Raw genomic sequence first — 26,205 nt, 5'->3', positions numbered from 1 at the left:
CCATACTGGGGCCAACAGTTTACAGATTCCTTTCACACTGATGTGCGCCATTCCATGGGCCATTGTCACCACTGCGAGTACATATGCGTCAGGTAATAGCCATCGCTGATGTTCTGACAATTCGACCCAACAACCATTCGCATCCAATCTTCCCTTGCTTTCTCTCCATTCATTCACCTCTTTTTCAGTGGCATCAGCTTGTATGGACTTCACAATTTCAATAGTGTCCTCACACATACCCACATCAGCAATCCATCTAGCAGGACCTACAACATACATCCGACTCATTGTGTTCCTTGCAGTCTCTTTCGCAACCTCGTCTGCAAATGCATTCCCCCGACCAACATCATCTTGAATCTTTCTGTGTGCACTGCACTTTACAATCGCAACTTGTAGTGGCAAGGTCAGTGACTCGAGGAGCTCGTTAACTAGCTGACCATGTTGGATTTTTGCACCATGTGACGTCAGGAACCCACGTTCATGCCACAATCTTCCAAAACTATGGGCCACGCCGAAGGCGTATTGGCTATCGGTATATACATTCACTCCCTTTCCTTTTGCCAACACACACGCTCTTGTAAGTGCAACCAACTCTGCTGCTTGCGCAGAATGGTGCGGAATGCGCGCGGTCTCTACAATCGTGTGCAATGTTGTCACAGCATATGCTGCAGTCGTATCACCATTTGGCAACTTGAAGCATGAACCATCAACCCATAAAGTATCATTACATTCAGAAAGGGGAGTGTCCTGCAAGTCTACTCTCTCTTTTGTCTCTTCTTCTGTCCTAAAGCAGCAATCATGTTTTTCAACCTCATCTGTCTCTGCAGTAATGGGCAATAACGTGGCGGGGTTGAGTGTATCACACCTCTTTATGTGTATGTGGCTCGCTAATAGTGTCAGCTCATAGCTTGACAGTCGAGCACTAGTTAAATGCTGCATCTTCGTTCTGTTTAGTAAAATGTCTACTGCATGTGGGACCATAACGATCAGAGTATTATTCATGACTAACCCAGCAGACTGTCGAATACAGACAGCTGCTGCAGCAGTGGCCCTCAAGCAACTTGGTAATGCCTTAGCTACAGGATCTAGAGTCGCTGAGAAATATGCGCATGGGCGCTGTTTGTCCCCAAAGTATTGTGTCAGTACTGATAATGCACAACCTTCCTTCTCATGGACATATAATGTAAAAGGCTTACTGTAGTCGGGGTTGCCCAACACAGGGGCCGAACACAATGCTTCACGCAACTCGTGGAAACTTGTCTGACAATATTCAGACCAAGGTATAGGATTGGGTGTGTCTTTATGGATTAGTGCCAGCAAAGGTCTAGCCAATAGGGAGAAATTTGGTATCCAATGTCTACAGTACGATGTAATGCCCAAGAAGGCCCGAACTTCTCTTTGTGTCCTTGGGGCACTCAATCTTGCAATTGCCTGTATTCTTTCTGGGGTCAGTCTCCTTCCCTCCTTCAATAAGATGTGACCTAGGTAGGTCACTTCTTGTCGGCAAAATTGTAATTTTGAAAGAGAGACTTTATGCTTCATGTCACATAAATGACGCAACAACGACAGTGTGGCTTGCTTGCAAATCTCTTCAGTATCTGCAGCGATCAGCAAATCGTCTACATACTGAACCAGAGTTGCGCCATCGGGTAGAACATTCGTATCAAGTTGTGTTTTCAGAGCCTGACTGAATATGGATGGACTCTCATAGTAGCCCTGAGGAGCGCGTTTGAAGTGGAAGCTTCGTCCTCCTAAATTGAAGCCAAAAATGTCTCTGCTCTCCTCGGCAATCGGGATGCTGAAGAAGGCGTTCTTCAGGTCAATCACCGAAAACCAAGTGGCTGAAGCTGGAACCATTGTCAATTAGGCAGTAATGTCGGGGACGACTGGAAACTGCGGTACAACAATCTTATTCACTTCTCTGAGATCAATCACAAATCTGTACACAGGGGGCTGTGAAGGATCAGTACGCTTTAAGACAGGCAAAATAGGACTGTTACAAATGTTGCCTGTTGTTTCCTCAATGACATCTTTCTCAATCAGATCTTAAATGATCGCTAACAACGCCTTTTCACATTCGCTAGAGATCTTGTATTGGGGAATACGTGGCAACCTAACATTGGCTTTCAATGTTATGACATACGGTGCTATCTCCAAACGACCTACATCATTAGAACCGGTAGCCCAAAGTATATCTGGAAGAGATGACAATTCGGTTGGAATATTTTCCTTTGACAAATACATTGGGGAAATCACTTTCTTACCAAGGGTAAGTTGTACTCCCGAAGGAGAACAGTACAAAGTCGCATATAATCTTTTTAACAAATCCAAACCTAACAAATTTTCGCCACAACCTGTTGTAAGGATGAGGGGTGCTTCTAATTCGCATGGGCCAACAGAAAGGGGCATAGGACTAGAAATCGGGTTTCTAACGGGGGCGCCAGAGAAACCTACTGAAATATTCATTTCGCCAGACAAAGGTGCGCCAGGAAGTTTTGAGTGCATAATAGAACTTTTTGTAGCACCAGTATCCAGCAGAAATGGCTCTGACACTCCTGATGTAATCACCTCGACATAAGGTCCATTCTGATCTACTGGAACTGAAACAACTCCATCTCTTTGTCCATGGCTGTCCTAGCAATTATTACCCTCATTCTCGTTTTCTGCGTAATAGTCATCAGCATAGTACTGAGCAGACCTAGAGGACGCATTATTCTGTTGGTCAAAGCTATTCATAGAATTCTGAGGCGGAAAGGAAGTGTTATTCTGGGGGAAATTTCCACGGCCCCTACCCCTAGGAGCCTGTTAAACACCTCTACCACTTGCACCGGAAACACCATTTAGGCGTCGCGTCAGAGCTGGACAATTGTTTTTGAAATCACCCTCTTCTTTGCAATAGGCACACTGATTCGGGCCGTACGGCAAACGCTGATGGGAAAATTTGTTGCCTTGCGGATTTCTCGAATACTGCTGTGGTTGCTGATAATTGAGCTGACTAGGAGTGCGAGGCGGATAGGCTTGCTGGAGAAGAACTTTAGTTTTTAAGTCTTTAGTCTTCTTGTCTGCCTTATCTAGCTCGTCTTTGCGCCTATTTTCGTAGTACTGGGCTGTGGCTAAAATCTGCGCTGACGTGGAAACAGCCCAAGCACTCTCTGAATCTTTCAATTTATTGCACAGTTCAGGAAGCAAATTATGTACGAATTTGTCTATGAACAATCTTTGACCACCTTCGGTAGCCATATCCTGACCACTATGATCGACGAAAGTCTCTTCAAATCTCGTGAAAAAGTCAGACACATTCTCATCTTTCTTTTGCTTGCACGCAGACAACTTATCCCAATTGACACGCAATTCAGGCATTAAGGTCTTCATGTACGTGATAATTCTACCAGGAAGTTCAGCTATTAAAGGCTCAGGTTTGGAACCACCAACTTGTCTAGTATCTGCAGCAGTAATATTAGCCCATGTGTCACCTAGTTCTTGATCATGATCTGCATGACGAATTTTACTCCATAAAGGCTGTGGAACGACGTTCCCAAACAACATGTCTACATCTGCTAAATTCATTATACATGAGCTGGCAGTCTGTGATAACTCCTTATAATACCCTGCAGGATTTTTACGTGGATCAGGTAATGACTGCTTGAGTGCTAAAACTTCAGATCTTTTCCAGGGGACATGTACCCATACACGCTGGAAATGCGGTGGAACAGGTGGATGTGCATTCGCATCACCTTCCCTCCAAACTGGAGGAACCTCTCTCATAGGGTACTGCCGCGCCTTTTTCCTACCTGACACGTCATCTTCATACAATGATCTAGAGACATTTCCCTTACTCCTATAGGATAATAACAGATCTATTGCTTTTTCAACATCGGCACCTACAATCATGCCTTCATAGAACTTAACCACTTGGATGCTATGCTTCTTCTGCTGCTTCAATGTAATTTCCATTGAAATCAATGGAAACTCCATGACGAGTTACCCTTGTCATTAGCGCTGAAGGGGTTAAAACGCATACGAAATAATTCCTTCATTTTGCGCTTTGGATCGTTTGTCTCCAAATCTTCACAAAGATATACACACATTTCTTCGAATACATATCTCTGAGTGGGTGCATCCCATTGTCGGAAGACCTCCATAACAGACTGAACATCGTATCTAACAGTGTCAGTAACCCATTTGCGTGCTAACTCATTCAGCACTTCTCTTTCCTCATAATCAGGCAGTTGACTACGCAACTGTCTACGTCCTGTTTTAGGGGTCGTTTTAGGCGACCCAAAGAAAGGTGAGAACAGACCAGTGACAGTACTTGCTACTCTCTGTCGAACAGAAGGAGAAGCTTGCGCAGAGGCAGATGCGCCAGAAAAGACAGGCTGATGTAAAGAGGAAGCGGAGGCAATAGCAGAGGAAGTCGAAGCAATGGCAGAAGTAGTAGCAGAAGTAGTATCATGATGAATAGCTGGAGCAGTATGCAAAGTTGTAGGAGAAGTAGACGGAGTATGTAGTAAAGGCGACGGCCCTTGAGAAGGCTGCGCTGGAGAAGTAGGAACCAGCTGAAGAGGAGCTGGTGCTTGTGCAAGAGCTGCATTTCGTGCACCAGGGCGCGATATAATAATACGCTTCGGGGGTCCAACAATACTCGATGTATATGGGGGTGGTGAATTCAATAAATGGGACATTACTGGATCTTTCTCGGATGTTCCCTTGGAACCTTGTCCTTCGTGTGGCAACATCGGGTAGCATTTATCTACCGCTAACCTCTTGCCTCTGAGCATTTGTTCACTCTCCTGCTCTTCCTCGTTATCCCTGTATGCAACGGCAGCTTGCACCATTGACATACCTCTTTTAATTTTCTTAGCTAGTTTTATTTCTTTCTGTTTGGCTTCTTTGCGCCATAAGCGAAAAGAGTCAAACATCGCCGGCTGGGCTTTCTTCTTAAACAGTTTGACCTCGAGGTTGTCTAAAACTTCTGAGTCAAAACTACCATATTGGGGCCATTTTAAAACACCATCCTTGCGGGTGTACTTTATCCATACCTCATTATATGTGATAGGGCCTACTCCATGCTTGATATATAACTCATATGTTGGAGTTCCAATCGGAGGAACCGGACACGAATCCTCTAATCGGGAGTCCTTACTACAACCAAGACAAAACAAGTTTCCAAGTCTGCTAAGACCAGGCATCTTCGCTCACTAGTCTAGCTTCAAACTTCAAGGGATTATCTAATTATGATATTTTCGTGAATACACGAATCCCTCGGTTTTGGTGCTTGCAAGTTCCAAACAAGGTGTATCTAAAAGATACCAAAACTAAGAACCAAACTAAGGACTAGGAGACGCTCCACTTATACTTAACTGAAGTATTGAAGATCGGTGACGTCACTAGAAGACTCGTCTATCGTTTCGCTCTACCAAGGATCACTGGGTCCAAAACAGGGCGATAGTCAGGGCAGCAGTCCTTCGTAGCCGTCGGGACACAGGGAACCTCGCAGCAAAGACCTTCGGAACCACGTCGACATATAGGGGTCGCTGAAGTGGCTGGCCGTCCTCTGGAATTTTCACACGAAGCTCCTCACAAACATCTGGCTTGGACCGTCACCGCTTGATACCGCCCGAGTTGGGTGCCAACTGAGGTGCCGGGTTTTTAGGAACCCGATGGTGCCAGGGGATAATACCCGAAGACCTCGGAGTTCTCCCTGTTCCGGACCACAGAAACCAAGAGTCTTCTAGTTGAAGTCAGAGATCGAGTTTTATTGGCTGCAACCAAGTAACATGTGTCCTAGAAGCACGACAGCACGGTCGTAAGTTCTCAGGAGACTGTTCGTTTTTACAGAACCAGCCTTCTCCTTTTATACAGGAATAACAGCTGCAGGCAAGAATTCTTTGGTTTACAATACGGTCATAGACATATTTCCATAATAGAGCAAAAAGCACAGTCATGTTGGCCAACCCATATTTTAGATGTCCAGTTTGTGATAGATGACCCAGCCCAGCCCGGAATTACAATCAGATATTGATGAAACCCCAATAAAACAGGGCACCTCCTCGTCATAAAACATCCATAAACAAGGAACATGGACAGGTGTATGTGTGTAGAAAACATGGTCTGTATGTGGTGAATGGTTTATGGCATGTTGTGCTTTGATGATATCTTACTCGGCCACTGGGCGAGGAGCTGCCCAAACAGGTTTGGCTGGAGGCGGTGGAGTCAGTTCGGCCAGGTCATGGGGAAGTCAGCTAAGGTGGACGTGTCCTTTCAGATCAAGCTCAACCTTAATCGATTGACATGAGGGCAAGGCATAAGATGGATGCCGTTCACAAAATGGAGTCCGAGGGTTCAGAACGGAAACCACGATTTGAGGGTGTTGGCATCGCTCAATCATGACACAAATATACAGGGATAATGTCCTAATCATTACCGGTCTGCCGATACCAAATTCGTCATGGTACGACAACATTTTGTGACACGAGTGTTGGACCTCGGTACCGGTATTACAGCAGGGTCCAGAATTTCAGAACCACAACAGGGGAGGCTTTTACGCAGCCGTGCTCGATTGATTAGGTAAGAGTGTGCTGTGATGTTATCCACAGTCGAGGACCCTGGTCCGAAACCGGTTTGACAGAATGGCAGGAGTTTTTCTTCACTTGCCCAGTCTGTGAGGTCTTTCAGGATGGCACTTGCGTAAGCTTTACCCTCAATGTCCAGCAGGGCGATCATACGGTAGTTTGTTGGGTCTGTTTTGGTCCCTTTTTTATGAATTGGGTGCAGGAGCGAGCCTCGCCATGAGTCGGGCACAGCCCCCGACAGCCAACAGTCAGAAAATAGGTGGGTCAGGTTTTCAGACCAGAATTCGATGTTTGATTTGAATAGGTGGCCTGGTAGACCGTTGGGGCCCGGTGCGCCGTTTGCTCGAATTTCTTTTTAATATTTTGGACACTAGAGCTTTTCCAGGAGGGGGTGTTATGTTAGTAGTTAAAGCCGGGTCCAATTTTTGTGGGGTCGTGTTGTGAGGCTTGATGGTAAGTCCTTCTTCCTGGTAAAGCGCTTTTACATGGCGGACCCAGACAGATGCCTCAAGGGAGTTTTCTCTATGATTTGTGCCTCGACCAAGATGACTGATGTAGCTCCAAAACTCTTGTGATTTTCCGGGGCTCAATAGATCGAAAATTTTCAACCTGAATATATTCGCCGGAATTCAGGTTGCGAGGAGATCCACGCGGGACCGCGCCGCACGCCAAAATAATTCCACCCCTAATCATTGTGGTGAGGATGAAGAAATAGGACCTCGAATTTACCTGAGAGGATATTTACCACTGGCAACAAGAAAGCGTGAACAATAGCGTCAAAATATCATGCTTCCTCCTAAGATTGAAATTTTGAAACAAACCGGATTTTGGTGGAAAACTAGCCCATATTATGACGATCTGTAATGAAAACATTATACTGTAAATAGCCTTGAAAAAGCCCAGGCGCAAATCGCCATAGGGGGCGAAACACGTGTCGGCTGTTCATGGTTTTATCTAAATTAATAAAAAGCAATTTTTCTACATAATTTGGACTTTTGACTCTGATTACATGAGTAAGGATTCAGTCTAAGGATATCAAGACCTTCTGTTAAACACACTCATCACCCCCTTTAAAACTTTATTGTTACAAAACTCATGAGGTCCAGAGTTTTTTGAGTGTGTTTTCCTGAATAACAATACGTGAAAACTGATATGGACTTGGCATTCCTGTGGACCACTCTCCTTCCCTAGAAACAATTCAGAGCATGTCCTACCTTATACTTACAATGCACCCTGTCTTTGTGCCTACCATAGGGGTGTCTAACATGTAGCAAAGAGGATGTTTAGGGACTGGCTAGTGGGTGCACTTGGCCAAGTCGACATGGCAGTGCTAGGCTGTACAAAGGCCTTGCAATGGCAGGCCTGAGGCACACTTTACAAGCTGCTTCTGTGGGTGGCACAACCAGTGCTGCAAGCCCACCACCAGCATTTGATTTACAAGCCCTGGGCACACATGATGCACTGTACTAGGGGCTGACAGATAAATCAAATAACCCAATGATGTCTGGTCTAACATTTGTCCCCTTCAGCTGAAATGTGGGGAGAACTACGCTTCCCCTTTGGAGTTCTCTTCACTAAGGCAGACAAATCTGGACAGACCATCAGCGTTGGCGTGTTCTGTCCCAGGGCGGTGTTCCACCGTAAAGTCCATACCCTGTAGGGAAATGGGCCACCTCAACAACTTTGGGTTCTCACTCCTCATCTGCATCAGCCATCTGAGGGGCCTGTGGTCGGTATGAACCCAGAAGTGAGTCCCAAACAAGTATGGTCTCAACTTCTTCAGCGCCCAGACCACAACAAATGCCTCACGCTCAATTGCACTCCACCTCTGTTCCAGTGAAAGTAACTTACAACTGATGAAGGCTACAGGTTGGTCTAGGCCCCCTTCATTAATCTGTGAAAGAACAGCCCCCTCACCATGCTCTGAAGCGTCTGTCTGTACAATTAATTATTTTGAGAAGTTGGGCACCTGAAGCACGGGTGCTGTGCACATGGCAGTCTTCAGGGCATAAAAAGCCTTCTGACAGGTGTCAGTCCAGTTCACTTTCTTGGGCTGCTTCCTGGAAGTCAGCTCAGCCAAGGGTGCAACAATGTTTCCATACCCCTTGACAAACCTCCTGTAGTACCCTGTGAGTCCTAAAAAGGCTCTCACCTGTGTCTGAGTATTGGGGGTTCCCATGCCAGGATGGTACCAACCTTGGGTTGTAGGGGCGCCACCTGGCCGCTTCCTACTTGGTGACCCAAGTACACCACGGAACCCTGCCCAATCTGGCAATTACTCGCCTTGATCGTGAGGCCTGCCTTGCGCAGTGCCTTCAACACTTCCCAGAGGTGCTGGAAATGTTCTTCCCAACTGGCACTGAACACTACAATCTGATCCAGGTAGGCGGCACTGAAATCCTCCAGCCCAGCCAACACCTGGTTGACCAACCTCTGAAAGGTGGCAGGTGCTTTCTACATCCCAAAGGGCATAACCCGGAATTGGTAGTGCCCACCTGGTGTGGAGAATGCTGACCTATCTTTAGCCCCATCAGTCAAGGCGATCTGCCAGGACCCAGACATTAAATCAAATGTGTTGAGGTACCATGCAGCCCCTAACCGATCAATGAGCTCATCAGCTCCGGGGATGGGGTGTGCATCAGTCCTGGTGGCTGAATTTAGCCCTCTGTAGTCCACACAGAACCGGAGTTTGGGTGTGGTACCCGACGAGGCAGCCTTTGGGACCAAGACCACTGGGCTGGCCCGAGGACTGTTGGAGGACTCAATGACCCCTAAAGCAAACAACTTGGAGATTTCCTCCTTAATGTAAGCCCTAACCTTGTCAGTCACTCTGTAAGCCTTGTGCTTCACAGGAGGACTGTCTCCAGTGTCCACATCATGGACACACCACTCTGTGACACTAGGAACCAAGGAAAATAGATCAGAGAATTGCCCCAACAGCTGGCGACAATCTTGCTGCTGATCAGTGGTCAGTGTGGCAGAGAGGCTGACACCATCCACTGACCCATCTTGCTCTGTTGCAAACAGGAGGTCAGGAAGAGGCTCTGTCTCCTCCTCCATCCCATCATATGTTGCTAGGAGCATGCCCACTTCAGACTTTTCTAAGTGGGGCTTTAGGTGGTTAACATGCAGGACCCGCAAGGGAATCCTGGGAGACCGCAAGTTCACCAGGTAAGTGACATCACTCTTGTGCTCCACCACCTCATATGGACCAGTCCACCTGTCCTGGAGCAGACAAGGCTCCACAGGGGCCATGACCCAAACTTTCTGTCCAGGTTGAAGCTCAACCAGAGGCATTCTGATCGTACCACCGCTTCATCTCTTCCTGGCTGGCTTCCAGATTCGCCTGAGCGAGATCTCTGAATCGCCGAGTCTGGTTCCTGAAGGCTAGCATGTAACTATATACATCCTGGGGAGGTTTCCTGGGAGATTGCTCCCAGCCTTCCTTGACCAGACTCAAAGGTCCTCTTACCGGGTTTCCTTACAAAAGCTCAAAGGGGCTGAACCCCAGAGACTTTTGTGGCACCTCACGGTAGGCAAACAGAAGGCATGGCAACAGGACATCCCACTTATGCCTCATTGGTTCTTCAAGACCCATGATCATGTCTTTGAGGGTCTGGTTGAATCTTTCAACCAGCCCATTTCCTTGTGGGTAGTAAGGAGTGGTGAACTTGTATGTAGCACCACGCTCCTTCCACAGAAACTTCATATAATTAGAAATTAAGTTTGTATTATGGTCAGACACAACCTCTCTGGGGAACCCCACACAGGCGAGATCCCCATCAGTGCACGTCCCACCACGGGGGCCGTCACTGTCCTGAGTGGAATGACTTCGGGGTACCGGCTAGCATGGTTCACCAAGACCAGGATAAACATGTTGCCCATGGCTGTCTTGGGGTCCAGTGGCCCCACAATGTCAATGCCTACCCATTTAAAGGGGGTACTGACTACAGGGAAAGCTTGGAAAGGGACCTTGTGCCTCCTTCCACTTTTCCCGATTGCCGGTCAAGTTTGACAGGTCCTACAATGAGTATCTGAACTCTTCGGCATCTGGGGCCAAGAAAAGTGGTAGACAAGCCTTTCAAAGGTCTTGTTCTGCCCCAGATGACCAGCTGAAGGAACATCATGAGCCAAACCCAGTGGAAGGCTCTGAAGCGCTGGGTTACCACCAGCACACGGGCTGACCCAGGCTCAGCAACCTTAGGCTCGCTATACAGGAGACCTTCTCCCAGTAGATCCAATGTGATCCAGACTGATCACCTGCTGCCTGGTTTGTGGCCTGTTGCCTCAAACCCACAAGAGAAGGGCACTTCTGCTGCTCTTCACAAAATTCTTCCCCCTTGCCCCCCCTTGCCCCCCCTTGCTGCCAATGGGTCAGCTCAGGTAGGTTCTCCAGTTCAGAAACTTGCTCACCAGTGGGTTCCAGGGCATCACCCTCAAGTTCTGCCTCCTCCTGGACCGTGGGAACAATGGGGGCTGGTTTCCCACGCCCCTACCTCTTCTCTTTAAGGCAGGTCCCTGGGCCATACTTTCAGGCTCCAGGGTCTCTTGAACACCCTTAGCAGCCATAGACCGAGTGGTCACACACGCCCACTCAGGCAGACCCAACATCTCTAAATGAGTCTTCGTCTCCACCTTAGCCTAAGGGGAGCTTTCTAAATCATTGCCTAACAGACTATCAACAGGCATGGATGGCCTCACAGCTACTTTAAGAGTACCAGAGACCCCCCCACTCAAAGGGAACTTGAGCCACCTTGCAATGGCTTTCTGTGTTGTCAGCGGCAACAACTGGGAAGAATACATGAGGGACTACCTGCTCTTCAGACACCAAGTGACACTTGACATCTGTCACACTTGCTCTGGTGTCTCTCAGAGCCTCCATTCTATGGCCATTGATGTTCACCCATTGCCTGTATTTCTTAGTGTTATCGGGCAGCTGAGTTTTAGGGACCGTCTCAAAATCTCCTAATGAGAAAAGGGGCATTTCTGCGGCTACACTGGCCATCTGACGGGGTGGTGCACGGGGTGGCACATACTGACCCTTTTGAGGACACTGGGGATCACACCAACGGTGTCCCACCTGCTTACACTGAAAGCAGGTAACAGGCCCCCTATGAACAGGTTTACCTGTCGAGGGTCCTGACTTCTTCTCAGGGGGAGGCTGGGAACCCTTACCTTGGTTTCCTTGGGAATTACTTTGGGGACCGTTTTGGAATTCCCTCTGTTTACCCTTGTTCCCCCCCACTCTTCTGCTGGGGACCCTGCCCACCCTTGGCGGAGTCTCCCACAAGACCACTGTGGACCCTGGTACTGACCCAGCGGTCCGCCTCCTCAGCATGCTTTCTAGGGTTAGTCAACTTGCTATCAATAAGGTGCTGGCACAGCTCTGGAAAACAGTTAGCAGACAAGTACTCCCTGGCAATCAAATCATAGAGCGCTTGAAAAATATCAACATTGCTACCCCTCACCTAACCATCTATAGCTCTGCAAAAGAAAGACACACATTCTACCCAAGTGGTTCCCTCCAGCTTCTTACAATTCCTGAACCTCTGTCTATAGAGTTCTGGAGTCAAACCATACCTTGTCATCAGTGCTTCTTTCATGTGGTGATAAGACATCCTATGCCCACTGGGTAGGTCTAACAAAGTATCCCTCCCCTCAGTCAGAAAGCGGCCACAACCCCGCTCCCCAATCCTTCTCAGGGACCCGGTGGGCCAACATTGCTATTTTATAGGTTGCAAACCACTGCCCAATATCTTCACCTTTCTGAAAATCTTTGATGACATCCTTGGGAATATGTACCCTTCCTTCTGAAGGCTCAGATGGTGCGCTGCCACCAGAGGGATTGATTTCTAAGCCCTTGCCCTTGATCTTTAACTCCCTCAACATCCTCTCATGCTCCAGTCTCATTCTCTCTCTTTCCAAAGACAACCTGTTATTCTCTGTTTCCCTCTGACTCTCCATCTTAAGCTTAGCCATATCCAGCTGGTGTGCACTACTTCTCTCCCTGTCTTCCAACTCTCTGGGGGACAGGTCTTTGTAAGAGATGCTGCTGCCAGGTGGGGACGGCACCCCTCCCCTGGCTGGAAACACTACACTGGCCTATCAATTTGCCCATCTGCATCCCCAACTGGCTCCACCACAAGATCAGGGACATTTCTTGCTTCTACCCAGGCCCTCAGAGCCTTTTGGTAGTCTTCCTTTTTAGAAATGCCTGGCGTAGCAACTTTCAATTTCCTGCAGAGATTCCAACCTCTCTTCCTCAAAATCAAGATCCATAGATGCAACAAATGCTGGTTTACTCATAGTAGTAAGAATTGGGAGTTTTCAGGGAAAAACAAACAGTCCAAGGAAAAAGATTCTAAAATAAAGGATGTGGTCGTGTTTGGTCTGCACTCACTAGTAGTGTACACCAACCACTGTATATGAAACACAAATGCAAAGTCCAAATCCTCACCGCTGACCCCCAATGTTAGATCTGGGGGTCTGTAGTTGGCAATGGCATTCACCTTTGTCCAAATAGGGACACTTCTAATTCAGGATAAGGGGATTACACTCCTTAATAACCCCTGCTCACCCCCTTGGTAGCTTGGCACGAGAAGACAGGCTTATCTCAGAGGTAGTGTGTTAAGCATTTGTGAATATACATAGTAATACAGTGATAACACTACAGATGGACACAACACAGGTTTTATAAAAATAAATATTCTTTATATAGACTTAACACAAGACCACAAAAGAAAAAAATCCCACTACACTATACTAAAAGTTGACTTAAAAGATGATTAAAGTTGCTTAGTTCAAATTGCTATTAAATGCGACAAAGTTCTCAACAAAGTACCTGGATGCGTAATGCAAAGTAAACAAAAGGCTTGCAAAAGGGGAGATGCGTCGATTCCGTGATCCGGGTGAATGGTTGCGTCCTGCCTCAATGCTTGCGCAGAGTAGGGGACTCGTCGTGAGCGTTACCGGTAAGGAGGTGATGCATAGATTATCGGCCTACGGGCCCGTTGCGGTGCGCAAGATGGCTCCTTGATGCGATGCAATGATCCGGTTGCGATGCCAACAGATGGTGCCCTTGATGCGGCAATGCGATGACGCCCTGGTAGCCTTGCGACGACTCTATACTTTGGAGCCGCGACAGGCCCTGCGACACACTTCTTCAGTGATGCAATGGCAACTCTCACGATGGCGTCACGCTTCTCCGGTGACGGGACAGCAGGCAGTTTCGATGAACACACGCTTCCAGGGAGATGCGGCGAAGGCTCACTTCTCCGGCGATCCGATTATTTCAGCTGTGGCGGCAACACCCATCTTCTCAATGCGTCGCGCTACCAGCTCCCAGCGACACACAAATGTCTGTAGATAGAATTCCCACCAAAGAAATTCACAGGGGGAGCTGGAGGTGAAGTCTTTTGTCCCTGAGACTTTAGCAGGAGGCAATCACAGTTCAAGCCCTTGGAGAATATTCTGTAGATGATGAAAGTCCTTAAAAAGTTCCTTCTCCTTTCCCTTGGCAATGAAGCAACCACTGCAGGCCAACCCAGCAAACAGCACACTGGCAGAGGGGCAGTCCAAACTCCTGCAGCTTCCTTGGTTTTTCTCCTTGGGAGAAAGGTTTCTTGTTCCAGAAGTGATCTAATTTCTTGGGACCAGGGTCCCAATATTTATACCCCAACATCCTTTGTTCTCTGAAGGCAGAGAGGCCTCTGCCTAGTCCAAACCAGTTCCTGAGCACTTTGTTTACATGACTCTCTTCTTCCTTTCACTGTGCAGGGCAGAGACATCAGCCGCCCCACAGGTGGAGCCAGCACAGGGGAGGGAAGATACATCTCTGGAACACTCTGTTGACATGATTCCTCCTCTCCTTTCACAGTGCAGGGCAGAGACATCAGACAAGACACAGGAGGTGGAGCCAGCATTGTAGAGAAAAGGCATAGCCCTATTCAGGTCCTAGGTGCAACTTCTCCCTCCCATCCACATGCAGATCTCTCTATTCACAACCAGGCTGCCCAGCCTGTCTCCCGGAATCCCCCAGCCCTGTCACTCACAAACCCAGACAAGCAATACACAACCCAGCAGAGGCAGGCCTGGATAGATAGGCAAGAAAATACCTACTTTCTAAAAGTGGTATTTAAAACCCATGATATTAAAACCAACTTTAATAAAATATGTATTTTATTATTCTGAGTTCAGGCATATTAAATTCGAATCTCTACCATGTTCCCTGAGTCAGACCATTCTGGCCTATGAGAACAGGTAGCCCTCAATAGTGAAAAAGGAAAATGGCTGTAATTCACTATTAGAACAGGCTAAACACACCAGAGCATGTCCTACTTTACACTTACAATGCACCCTTCCCTTGGGCCTACATAGGGGTGTCTAACATGAAGCAAAGGGAAGGTTTAGGGACTGGCAAGTGGGTGCACTTGGCCAAGTCGACATGGCAGTGCTAGACTGCACATAGGCCTTGCAATGTCAGGCCCGAGACACACTTTACAAGTTGCTTCTGTGGGTGGCAAGCCCACCAGCAGCATTTGATTTACAAGGCCTGGGCACACATGGTGCACTGTACTAGGGGTAGACAGATACATTAAATAACCCAACCATGGAATAACCAATTATTATATCAATTTAAAATAGGGAGCACTTGCACCGTGGCACTGATTAGCAGTGGCACAGTGCCCAAAGCATAAAAGCAGCAAAAACATATCAAAACAGAGGAGGCAATCCGTCAAAATGGAAGGGAGACTCACGCCAATGATGTCGGGTCTAACACACTTTATGTGCCAATAAAGTGTGCGCGCTGACAGGGTGCTTATAAGCAGTAAGCTAACCAACCTACTTTTCAGCCACATTGGCCCAGAGGGCATGTGCTGTCAATGCCTACTGTATTGTAAACCATTTGGACATACTTCCTTATGGTACATGCAAAAAAATCTACGAAATCTTAACAGGGGTACTGATTAGGCCCAGGTGGTGGAGGGGGATCAGTACACCACTCCAGCTTCACAGGTCAGCATGACCCAAACACACCTAGTTCCGACCACAGGCCTGGGCCTTCTCTTGGACTTGTAATCGTGGGGTAGCGCTAAGTCTTTGCCGCTCACTGGTACTTCCCCCAATCCACAGTACATGAGCGTCAGCAGAATGGGTCCTTCATTGGATGTCCTCCTTGACATCTCACCATGAGAGGCATCAGGCTTATGCAGTAGCATTAGAGTGAAGTGGACCCCTGATGATCGACTAGAAAGGGACATACTCATTTCACATTGGATCCTCGAGGAAAACAACAATTTTGTAAAGAATTTTATTCACCACAACCCTGGCCATATTAAAACTCTCAGAGCCTGATTAGGATGTCGGTTGGACCGCCCCCAACAGGGCGTTGGTGGCGGCCTGACCGACATCCAGCAGATTGCTCCGACTTCCACATTATGATGCGGTCGGTCAGACTGCTTCGGTTAGAGGGACAGACCAATGCCTCCGACGGGCAGCCGTAACATGTTCCCTACAATAGGGGTGGTGTGTGCTCAGACACCACCATGGGGATTACTATATCACTTTCAGACAACCTTTGCATGGCGGTCCGACCACTATGGAAAGGCTGTCAGAAACAGACTTTGGGGGCCCCTCACAGGGCCGGAGTCCCCCTTGGCCTCCAGTATGATGCCTGGTGGGCACCTGTGGTGGCCACACAAACATCCATACCCTGTGTGCCAGGCACCTCTTGGTGCCTGGCACAGGGTGCGTGGATGTTTAAAAGCATACCCTTTACTATTGTGGCTTGTGCTGCGACACTTTTCCGCCCAGCAGCAGAAGCAGCAATAGTAAAGGGTATGCTTCCTACTTTCACATTGTAGTTCGGTAGGTGGGACCTCTGATTCCTTGTCAGGCAGTACCATTGCGACTACCATATCGTTTGGACGAATGGTAATGAGGACCTTATAGACTCAGTGACTCTTTGCATGCCCTCTGCCTCCCTTGAGCCATCCAGTTCCTGTGTGATAAATGAAGAGCAACATTAAATTAGTGGTTGGTGGGAGCTCTGTTGATCCTTGTTTTCGAAGGGGTGATCATGAATGCTCCTGTTGCATCTTTGAGCTATGTTTGGTGGATCTGAGAGTTAGGGACTTACATCCATGTCTTTTGTCAGAGGGTCTGTATGACACTGTACATGCAATGTGCAGGAAACGACAGGCAAGATGAAAGGTCTTCTCCTGCCCCACACAGACCTCTGGGGCCTCCTCGATCCTAGATGTAGCACACGCCCTCCTTTACTCTTAGAAGGAACTGAAGATTGCTTCATTTCAAGCAGAGCTTTAAGGCTAGGTCATCCTTCCCAGTTGTAGGGCCACCCCTGCAAATAACCTCACGAGAGGTCCCCTTTCTATTCTCGATGAAAGTTACTTTTGTCTCTTTTCCTCTTGTGTGTTTAAAAAAATACTATCCTTTGTCTCCCAGTTGCAGGAAGCCTTTGGTTGGGGTCCCTTCATCCAGCTCTTCTCTGACTACCAGAAAATGAGTAACATTAAAAATGAAATCCCCTACAAGATGAACCTGTGGGCAGAAAAGTTCTCCAATCAGGTTAAGAAGAATTTGGCTCCATTTTTCAAGATGTGGGGCTGGCCGATTGAAGACAGAATCTCTAAAAAGCTATCTTCACTGCCGGAGTGGGAGGAGAACCCGATGAAGAAGTTTGCTGGAAGTCGATAACTATGGAAACACAATCCCGCTCCACAGTGACTTCAAGATATCAATGTGATTTAACAGCAACTTCTTATTGCCTACATCATTATCAATGTGATTCCATATATTCCTAGTGTGTGCATGTGTGGTGTGTAGTTACATCATACTTTAATGTGTTATGCCTTTAAATGCTATTCCCTGTACATATTTATCCCTGAACCTCACTGTGTGATCTGTTCTTAACAGAACTCTGTTACCCCAAAGAAAATTCCTAAAGTGTTCAACACCCCAGACACACCCTAAAAACATGCACCTGACATTTAGGGAGCTTTGAAGGAAAATCCTCCTCTCTTTGGCATCCATCAGAAGTGATAGAGACATCAATACCCCTGTTGTCTTTACTCATACATTCATCAGAACCATGCTCACTTAAATATGATATTTTCCCTTTGTTACTATTGCCCACATACACATTTTTGCATACATGGGCGAAATGCCCACGACGACCACACTTCTTGCACTCTTTTCCCAAAGCAGGACACTGGGGAGAAGAGGCACCATGATTCACACTACTACATCTGAAACAGTGAACGTCTCTGTCATTTCTTATGTTGAGCACTCGGAGCTGTCCCACGAAGTGACTCAGTTTTTAGAGCACATACTTCAACTTTCTCCCTAGATTCTTTGGATTCTTTATCCAAAGATCTCATCCATCTTTCAGATTGCTCCATAGCTTTTGACATAGTGATGACATCCCTCAAACACGGGTCCCCATAATCCACAGCTGTTCCTGGATTTTTTTGCTTTTCACATGAACACTGATCTGATCTCTGATCATCTCATCAGTGATGGGACTAAAGTTACAATTAATAGAAAGTTGCTGTAATGCAGGAGGAAAGTCATCAAAGGACTCAGTATCCTGTTGAGCTCTTGTATAGAATTTGAATCGATTTAAAGCGACACTGCACTTGTGGAGAAGTGTGGCTCAATGGTTAGAGCGGCAGACCCTGATGCAGAGGTCTAGCCCGGTACCAGGGTTCAATTCCCCACCTCGGTGGGTCTTGGGCTCAAAATTCCAATTCAAAAGTTCAATTCTCGCCTCGGTGCCTATTCCAATCATGGAGTCCCACTCTGCAACTCTGGGCAATAGCTTGCTTAATCTCCACAACGGCCCCCACAACGCTAAGGATGCCTGGCCTCCACCTTGGCGGTGCCCAGGAGTGGATGCCTCACAGGGAAAGCCAGGATGGGTCCCACAGCTGTATTTGTACAAGCGCCTTGAGACCCTTGCGGGTGAGTAGTGCACTATACAAGTATCAATTTACAATTTTTATTTACAGGTAGGTTTAAATCTGGCTTCAATCCGGGCCATGGCATCATCAAATACATTCCTGTCACCACTACCATCAGTTTGAGGAAGTGTCCTGAAGACAACCTGACCTTCAGACCCTATTGAGTGCAGCAGAACATTTTTTTCTGTTCTGCAGAAAGTCTTTCCCCATCAATAGCTTTTAAATATGTTAGACATTCCTCTTTCCAACTTGTCCAAAGTATTGGAGGATCACCCTTGTTTTGAAGAAACTTGGAAGGTGGCTCAAATTGCATCATTTTAAAAATGAACACATGCGCTTAAAAATTGTAAAGAATTGTTCAATAGTCTCTGGTGCAATTTACTCACAAAAATAAAAATAAATATTCAGTCATAAAGTAGAAAAAACAGGACTTACTAACAGTAAAACAGATGTTTTTCCATACTAAGTACTGTTGGTGAAGTTAAATGCTGTAAACTTCACTTCAAAATGTTGCCGATGTCAAACTGAGCTCCGTCTGAGAGCGGTTGTGAAAGAAAATAGATGTAAAACGTGAAAACATTCAACGTTACGTGGATACGTTGTACTTCACATACGTGTTTGAAAGCGCGCCGAGCGTAGAGCGTCAGTGTCAGCTGTGCATACGTCAGGATGCAGTCTCAAGGAGCGTCCTTCAGAAGCGGTCCGCGCGTCAGTGAAAGCGCTCGCGGAACAGCAGTAACCGCTGAATCAAGCGTAAACAACGCTAGCGCTAGTGAACTGCTAATGGCACAGCCAATTTAAAAGTCAGAAGAGTTTTAAAGAGCCAGGAGAAACAAAAATAACACAACCAACTTAACACACAAAATAATGGAGATGTATGTTGTGGCCAATTCAAAGGTCAGCAAAGTCTAGTTACGTAGGAAAATAAAAATAACACAACAACTAAACTCACGAAGTAGCAGAGTTGTCCGTCGTTGTTTCCATCCAGGTAGAAACAGTATCCAAATGAAATGGGCAAAATTGAAGAAAACATAGATTCTAGGTTACTAATTGCTCCTGTGCTGCAGAGGTAGCTGGCTAGTTGCTCCTCGTCGCCACAATTGTAATAAATAGTCCATACATATATTGTGATACAACAAGTTGTAGATGTATTGAAGAGCAGCACAGTACAAGGACTGTCCAGATCCAGAACCCAATAACCTCTGTTGACTGGAACATAGAACTCCATGAACCATAGCAACAGATCACACAGGGAAGTTCAGGGATAAATATGTACAGGGGATATCATTTAAAGGCATAACACATTAAAGTACGATGTAACATGTGTCCATCTCATTCCAGGCTACTGTCTTGACCTGTTCACCTACAAAATCATTGATTCCAGATGTGTTTTTCTAGTTACTTTAATGAACGCAAATCATGTCTATAATGCCCAGAATCACACAAAGGAAAGTACAGCTCTGAAAACAGTGTCTATTGTGACCGGGAGGGAGGTGGCCACACCAGGCACATTTGAGTCCAATGTACAGGTACACCGCGCTAAGTTCTTTGGCTTGGGTGCACACGGCTAACATCCCAGACGGAACTGTGTGCCTGATATGTGTGCAACCGTCTGTGAGAGGTGGAACCTGAGACACCAATGATGATCGAAACCACTGCTTCATATGCATAGTGCTAACCTGATGTACATTCAGAAAAATAATTGATAAATAATTTCTATACCGACACCATGTAAAAGACAACTCGTGTGTTATCTTAAATTTTTCCTTTCATCCCCCTCTCAGCACGGAAACAAGTGGCCCTGGCATTAGTTATGTCAACAATTGAATACTGTAATGCCCTCTATGTGGACATCAACAATAGCACGAAACAGGACGGCAGGTAGGGCAGATGCTGAATACACTGGCCCGGCTCTCACGGACATTCCAAAATGGCAGTCGGTGGCTAAGAGGCTACATGACCTTCAATGGCTCCCAATAGGAAAGCAAATTATGTTCAAGGCTATCTAAACAGTGCATAAAGCCATTAGCCAGACCCGCCTGGTGGCAATTAAGGCAATGTTTCACAGTTATACCACTGGGAGCAATCTTCGCTCAGTAAACCTTAACTTGGCGACAGTGCCAGGAGTTCAGAGGGAGATATGGGCAGGTTGAGCTTTCTCGGTCACGGCAGCAAGACTGTGGAGCTCACTGCCAAGTCACCTGACCAGTATCAACTTACACTCTACCTTCAGAAAAGCCTTAGAGACCTGGCTTTTCACAGAATAGGGGTTCCCGGCACTACTGTTTGTTTTAATCCACTCTGGCTGAATCAGACCAATGAGACTTTAGAGCCTTGACGCCTTCAGGCATTTGCTGCGCTTTATAAATCAAGTAGAGTCTCCACACATACACCACGTCTCACACCACTCATAGGCGATCCCCATACCTACAACAAACACTGCAATCTCAAAACACCAGCTATAGAACCCACAAAATCACCTCTCACACCTTACACTCTGCCCACATTTTCTGCACCATCTGAAACTAAAGTGATAATAACCTTAGTATGAGCTAATAGAACTTAGTGTACACCAGGAAATGAACACAGACACCATACTTGAACCCTGCAACCTCTAGGGAGGTACTTTACAGAATTCTCCCCACTTCATCCTAAAACAAAATCATGCACATGGTGACATTAAAACAACTTGTAACTCACACAAACTCAAGATGCGAACATTATGTATTGGTATTTTCAAGGAGAGAACCCTCTCCCCATCACAATCGAGAATATTTTCTAAAACACAAATATAAGTAAAGTTTGCAAGAATGGTGCTCTGAAGCATTGCTAAAGAGCTACGAAGAGAGTCCTCAGGAGCATGTAACTATGTTTGCATTTACAGCCCACATATCAACGCAGAGGCTGGGTGTAGTTATTATCATCGGGGGTCCTAGTAGTTTTAAAGGGAGGTACATGACAGAGATGTATAAGGTTTTGTGGAATAACATTCAAGAATTAATCTTACTGTGCTAAATGCCACAGGTTTCTTTTTCTGGTATCAGACCTGAATCTTCACCTGCTTCCAGGTGTGATATCACTCAGCAGCAGTGTGTCTGCTGAGTGTATTATTCTAATGGAGTTTATAATGGACCTCTTCTTCTTTTGTATACACATCCCTACACCATTTTCCCCTTCTATAATCTCCTGTTCTTCCCCACGTGTATAGACTGACACCATTTTCTTCATCTCTACTCTCATGCTCTGCCCTTATGGCCAACGTGTCATACTTTGTTCTTGTCAATATTTTTCTGCCCTCCCCATGCACATCCTTTCATCCTGTTCACCCATCCCTAGTCTCCTGCTCTCACCTATGCACATCCTTTCATCCTGTTCACCCATCCCTAGTCTCCTGCTCTCCCCATGCACATCCGTTCATCCTGTTCCCCTAACTAACCCTAGCCTCCTGCACTCCTCTATGCTCAGCCTCTCACACATTTCTCCCATCACTGTTACTTTCACCCATGCAGCCTTACCACATGCTCTCCACAATGCACTGTCTGTCCTCTCCTCCTTTTCTCCCTAGCCCTCTCCACCTGCATGGGTGTCCACGGATGCGCAGATGTTGGGAGAGGTGGGGGGGCACTTGCCCCCTTCCCTGGATTTTTCACTTGACCTTTAATGACTATGCCCCTGCCCTTTAACATTGTCAAAAAGGGTCGGAGGATGGATGGATGAGATTAAATTAAGCCCCCCTCATGAAACATTTCTGAGGACGCCCATGCCCACCGACTCGCTACTGTGCACCTTTCCTACCTGCCCTGCATGCTTCCTTTCTTTACCGGCCTCCTCAAAACGAGCTTTCCGTTCTCTGTTCTGCATTTTGCCTTTTATTTCTCTTAGATGTTGCCATAGATCACGCAATTGCATATTGTATCATACCTTTTCATAGGATGCTCCTGATTCATAGATTCACATGGATGGCTGATGCTTAGGATAGGGCATCATTGCATGAGGGTTTAATATGAGCATATAGGTGAATGCTGATGGTATGTCTCCTATCTGACATCATGTGTCACAAGGTTTAATATTCAACTCAAAATATGTTTGGAGGCCTCTCGACGAGAGATCAGGATTTTGATTCCATGAACAACAGAGAGCAACACAGTTCTTCATATAACAGCGTCAAGGCCAGGGCTGTACTGAAACCAAGGAACAAAGACATAGGAGCTTATTTACAAGGCCCTTGCCCCACTTTTGCATCATTTTTAAAATGGGAAAAGTGTCGCAAGAGTGGCGCAAGAGGCTTGTAGATCTGCCCCATAGTGTATGCACCCTTCAGAGATAGGCATGTCATGGAGAAGAAATAAATGAAGTTCAACTAATCGTGTTTGACGGCTAAACTTAAACACAGAATTCTTATCGGAGGGCAAATGCTTGGATGAGACATTTAAGGATTATTACCTTGTGCTGTGTTGTCTGTTTTCATGGTTTTATATTCTGTACTTTTGCAGTTGCTTAAATTTTCACTTCTTTGATTAACTTGTTACATATATTGTGCACTAAAATACTCTTCAAATAAAGCCTTACAAATGACATTATGGGTTTCTTGTGTGTATACTTGGGCCGCAAATGTTGCAGGAACTCACAACAGTAAATCAAATGTCTCTAGTAAGTTCTCTTGTGTGCCTAACACAGCTACTCACCAGGTAAGCTGAGGGAGGCCTGTGCACAACTCACCCCTTTTCCCTGCTCATATGTGTGCTTGCCCGAGGACCACGGAGTACCTACCGAGGTGTGATTGTGGTAAGTCCATGGGATAGTGGTCAACTCATGATCTGGAATCTTATTGTACACTGGGGCAACACACAAGTAAAAGCCAGTTATTAATGAAACAAAGACATTGTGTGTCTTTGGTAATTCCTCCTCAGTTCATATATATGACTCCTGTATTCTGCTCATGGATCCCTTAAGCTTCATTATAAGTTGCTCAATTGCATTTGAATCGGAATCGGTGTTAAAATGGTAGATGGAGTTCTACAAACAAGGGTGGCATCCAGTTGCGGCTGGTGTCGGCCAAAGTGGCGGAGAGGGTGGAGAGGGGGACAAAACAAATAAACAAAAAAATCGTACCTGAATCCCGCCACATCTCCACTGCAGGCACCGGCTCCCAAACTGCCCTGTGGCCAATACAAACGCTGCTTTCACAGCATGACAGAAGCGTCAGGATTGGCCTGAGTGCCCTCGATTTTCACTCCCAGTGAGACTGGGAGCCTGTGCTTGCTGTCTCTACCCGGCAACGCAGCTCGGTTGGAGACAGCTTCAGTGTGCATGATGGTTTGGTCCACCATCTCAGGACGGTCAAACCGTCATGTGCACTTACTACAGTTCCCGCCACTCCCCCTCAGTACCTGTCATCGCCTTGCCCAGCCCCAATGACTGCACCATAGGAGTAAAAAACAACAATAAACATGCTTTATTATCGTTTTACTTTTCAAGTATTGCAGCTGCTAGCAGGGGGGGGGGTCGAGGGGGTCGGTGGGGCGACGCTCCTCCGACATAGCGGAAGAACAGTGTAAAGTTGAAGAAGACAACTAACACATGTTGAGTTATTAAAGTTGGAGGTTTAATGTTAAACACCTCATCCATCAGCCACCAAGAGTAACTGACTTGACAGGAGCAAACAGAGTTCCAGGTTCTATGTTCTATAGAACCTGAAAGCTACAGAAAGGAAGAGGGAAGACATCACACATCTCCCTTCCAACAATGGAACGAACATGAGAAGTAATAAGAAACACAAGTGAAACATAAAGATAAAATATCATGAAACAGGAAATGTACTTATTGACATAGTCCCTCAAATGAACAGGAACTGAGGACTTCCTGTCACTGAGTTTCAGATTAGTTTTCAACAATTCATTTGAAGTAGTTGGCAAATTAATATCCAACTTATCTGAGTCAAGAATAGACTTAACAACAACAACTCGATTCAAATTCCAGATCTTGCCATTTTCCAGTTTAACAGCATTTCTTAAACATTTCGTTACTGCAAGGGGTCAGGGAACTTTGACCAAGACAATGCCCCTACTGGAGCTTTCACACGTACTAGATCACCCACCTTTACAATAATTTGTCTTGCCTTTTTCCTTTCATCAAAAAGAACTTTGTTTTGAAACTGAAGATTTTCCTCTCTTTTCCTCCAAGCACCAATGCTATTATCCTTCACCCCTTTACCCCAAGTCATCCAACCTGGACACAAAGACGTGTTGGGAGCTCTGCCTTTAAATAATTCAAAAGGTGATTTGCCTGTGGAGGTATGAGGAGTGAAGCGATGAGCCAAAAAGCAATTTTGTAGCTCATCCTTCCAATTCAAACTATTAACTCTGGAAAGTTAAATATTTTCCTTTATTACTCTATTAAATCTTTCAACTGATGCATTACTTTCTGGATGATACACTGAACATCTTTTATGAACAATACCACATGATATCAGAAAATCATTAATTTGCCTCGAGCAGAATTGAGGACCATTGTATAATAAAAGTGTCTTCGGGAAGCCTTCTCTTCTAAAGACATCTTGTAGGAATGAAATGACACAACTAGAGGTGACATCAGATGCACACAAAATCTCCACCCATCTAGAGTACAGATCAATCAATAAAATTAAATAAGGGGTACGGTGTTTACCACTTAGGGGACCAACAATATCAATGGCAATATCTTCCCACGGACAATTGGGAAGTCTTCTACAAACCATGGGCGCAGTGTGAGTGGTGAGAAATTTATCACTAATTCTACATTGTAAACATTCTCTTACCTCACGCTCAATCTCAAGATTCATGGCGGGCCACCAGAAACAAGCTCTTAGTCCTTCCTTAGTTTTCACTATTCCCAAGTGACCTTGATGCACCTCCTCCATTAATCTATTCCTTAAAGAGCTAGGAGGAATCGGTTTAGTTCCTCTCAACAAAATCTCTTTGTCCACTGATAATTCATCAGCCACTGTTCTCCAAATTTTTGGTAAAGAATCATCCTTGAAAGCCTTGGTTTGCATCATGCTCATGATTTTTCTCAACTCATTATCATTTTTAATTTCCTCTTTCCAGTCATTCTCATTAATGGCACCTGAAGTTATTTCACAAACACTGACTTCCTCTTCTACAAAATCATCCTCAACCTGCTCTTCAGCTACATCACAAACCAAACGAGACAGACAATCTGCCGAAACATGATCCACACCAGGAAGATGTTCCACACCAAAATTAAAGTCCTGCAGACATACAATCCAACGTCTTATGCGAGAGGAATTAAATCAAGTCCATTCTTAGTGAAAATCTCTTTCAACGGTTTATGGTCTGAACATACCTTGAAATACATTCCCCAAACAACATTTCTAAACTTATTGAGTGCCCAAAAGATAGCCAAAGCTTCCTTTTCAATTACTGAGTAATTTAGTTCTTGCCCGCGTAAGCTCCTTGACGCACATGCAATTAACACTTCTTTCCCATCGCTGTTTTGGTTTAAAATTGCACCCAACCTTTTCGAGTATGCATCCGTCACCACAGTTGTTTCACAACCTGGAATGAAAGCTTGCAAACTTGGTGCATTTTTTAAATCATCTTTCAACATCATAAATTCCTCTTGACACTCATTTGACCAAATAAATTCTTTGT

The 26,205-nt window shown here is 45.9% G+C and overlaps 1 protein-coding gene across 1 annotated transcript in view; it reads left to right on the top strand.

Moving 5' to 3' along the window:
• The window catches only part of LOC147693347 (TRPM8 channel-associated factor homolog), a 171,546-nt gene extending 148,418 nt beyond the window's left edge, over nt 1–23,128 (top strand). Inside the window, exon 8 of the mRNA XM_086933678.1 lies at nt 17,037–23,128. Within this exon, the coding sequence (XP_086789804.1) occupies nt 17,037–17,288 (252 nt within the window). The 3' untranslated portion in view covers nt 17,289–23,128. The remainder of the gene's footprint in view (nt 1–17,036) is intronic.
• Nucleotides 23,129–26,205: the final 3,077 nt, after the last annotated feature.

The sequence above is a fragment of the Lissotriton vulgaris genome, chromosome 8 (genome assembly GCF_964263255.1).
Source record: "Lissotriton vulgaris chromosome 8, aLisVul1.2, whole genome shotgun sequence".
Classification (NCBI taxonomy): Eukaryota; Metazoa; Chordata; class Amphibia; order Caudata; family Salamandridae; genus Lissotriton; species Lissotriton vulgaris.
Note: the sequence above shows the minus strand (reverse complement) of the source record. Positions and strands in the feature narration are given on the sequence as shown.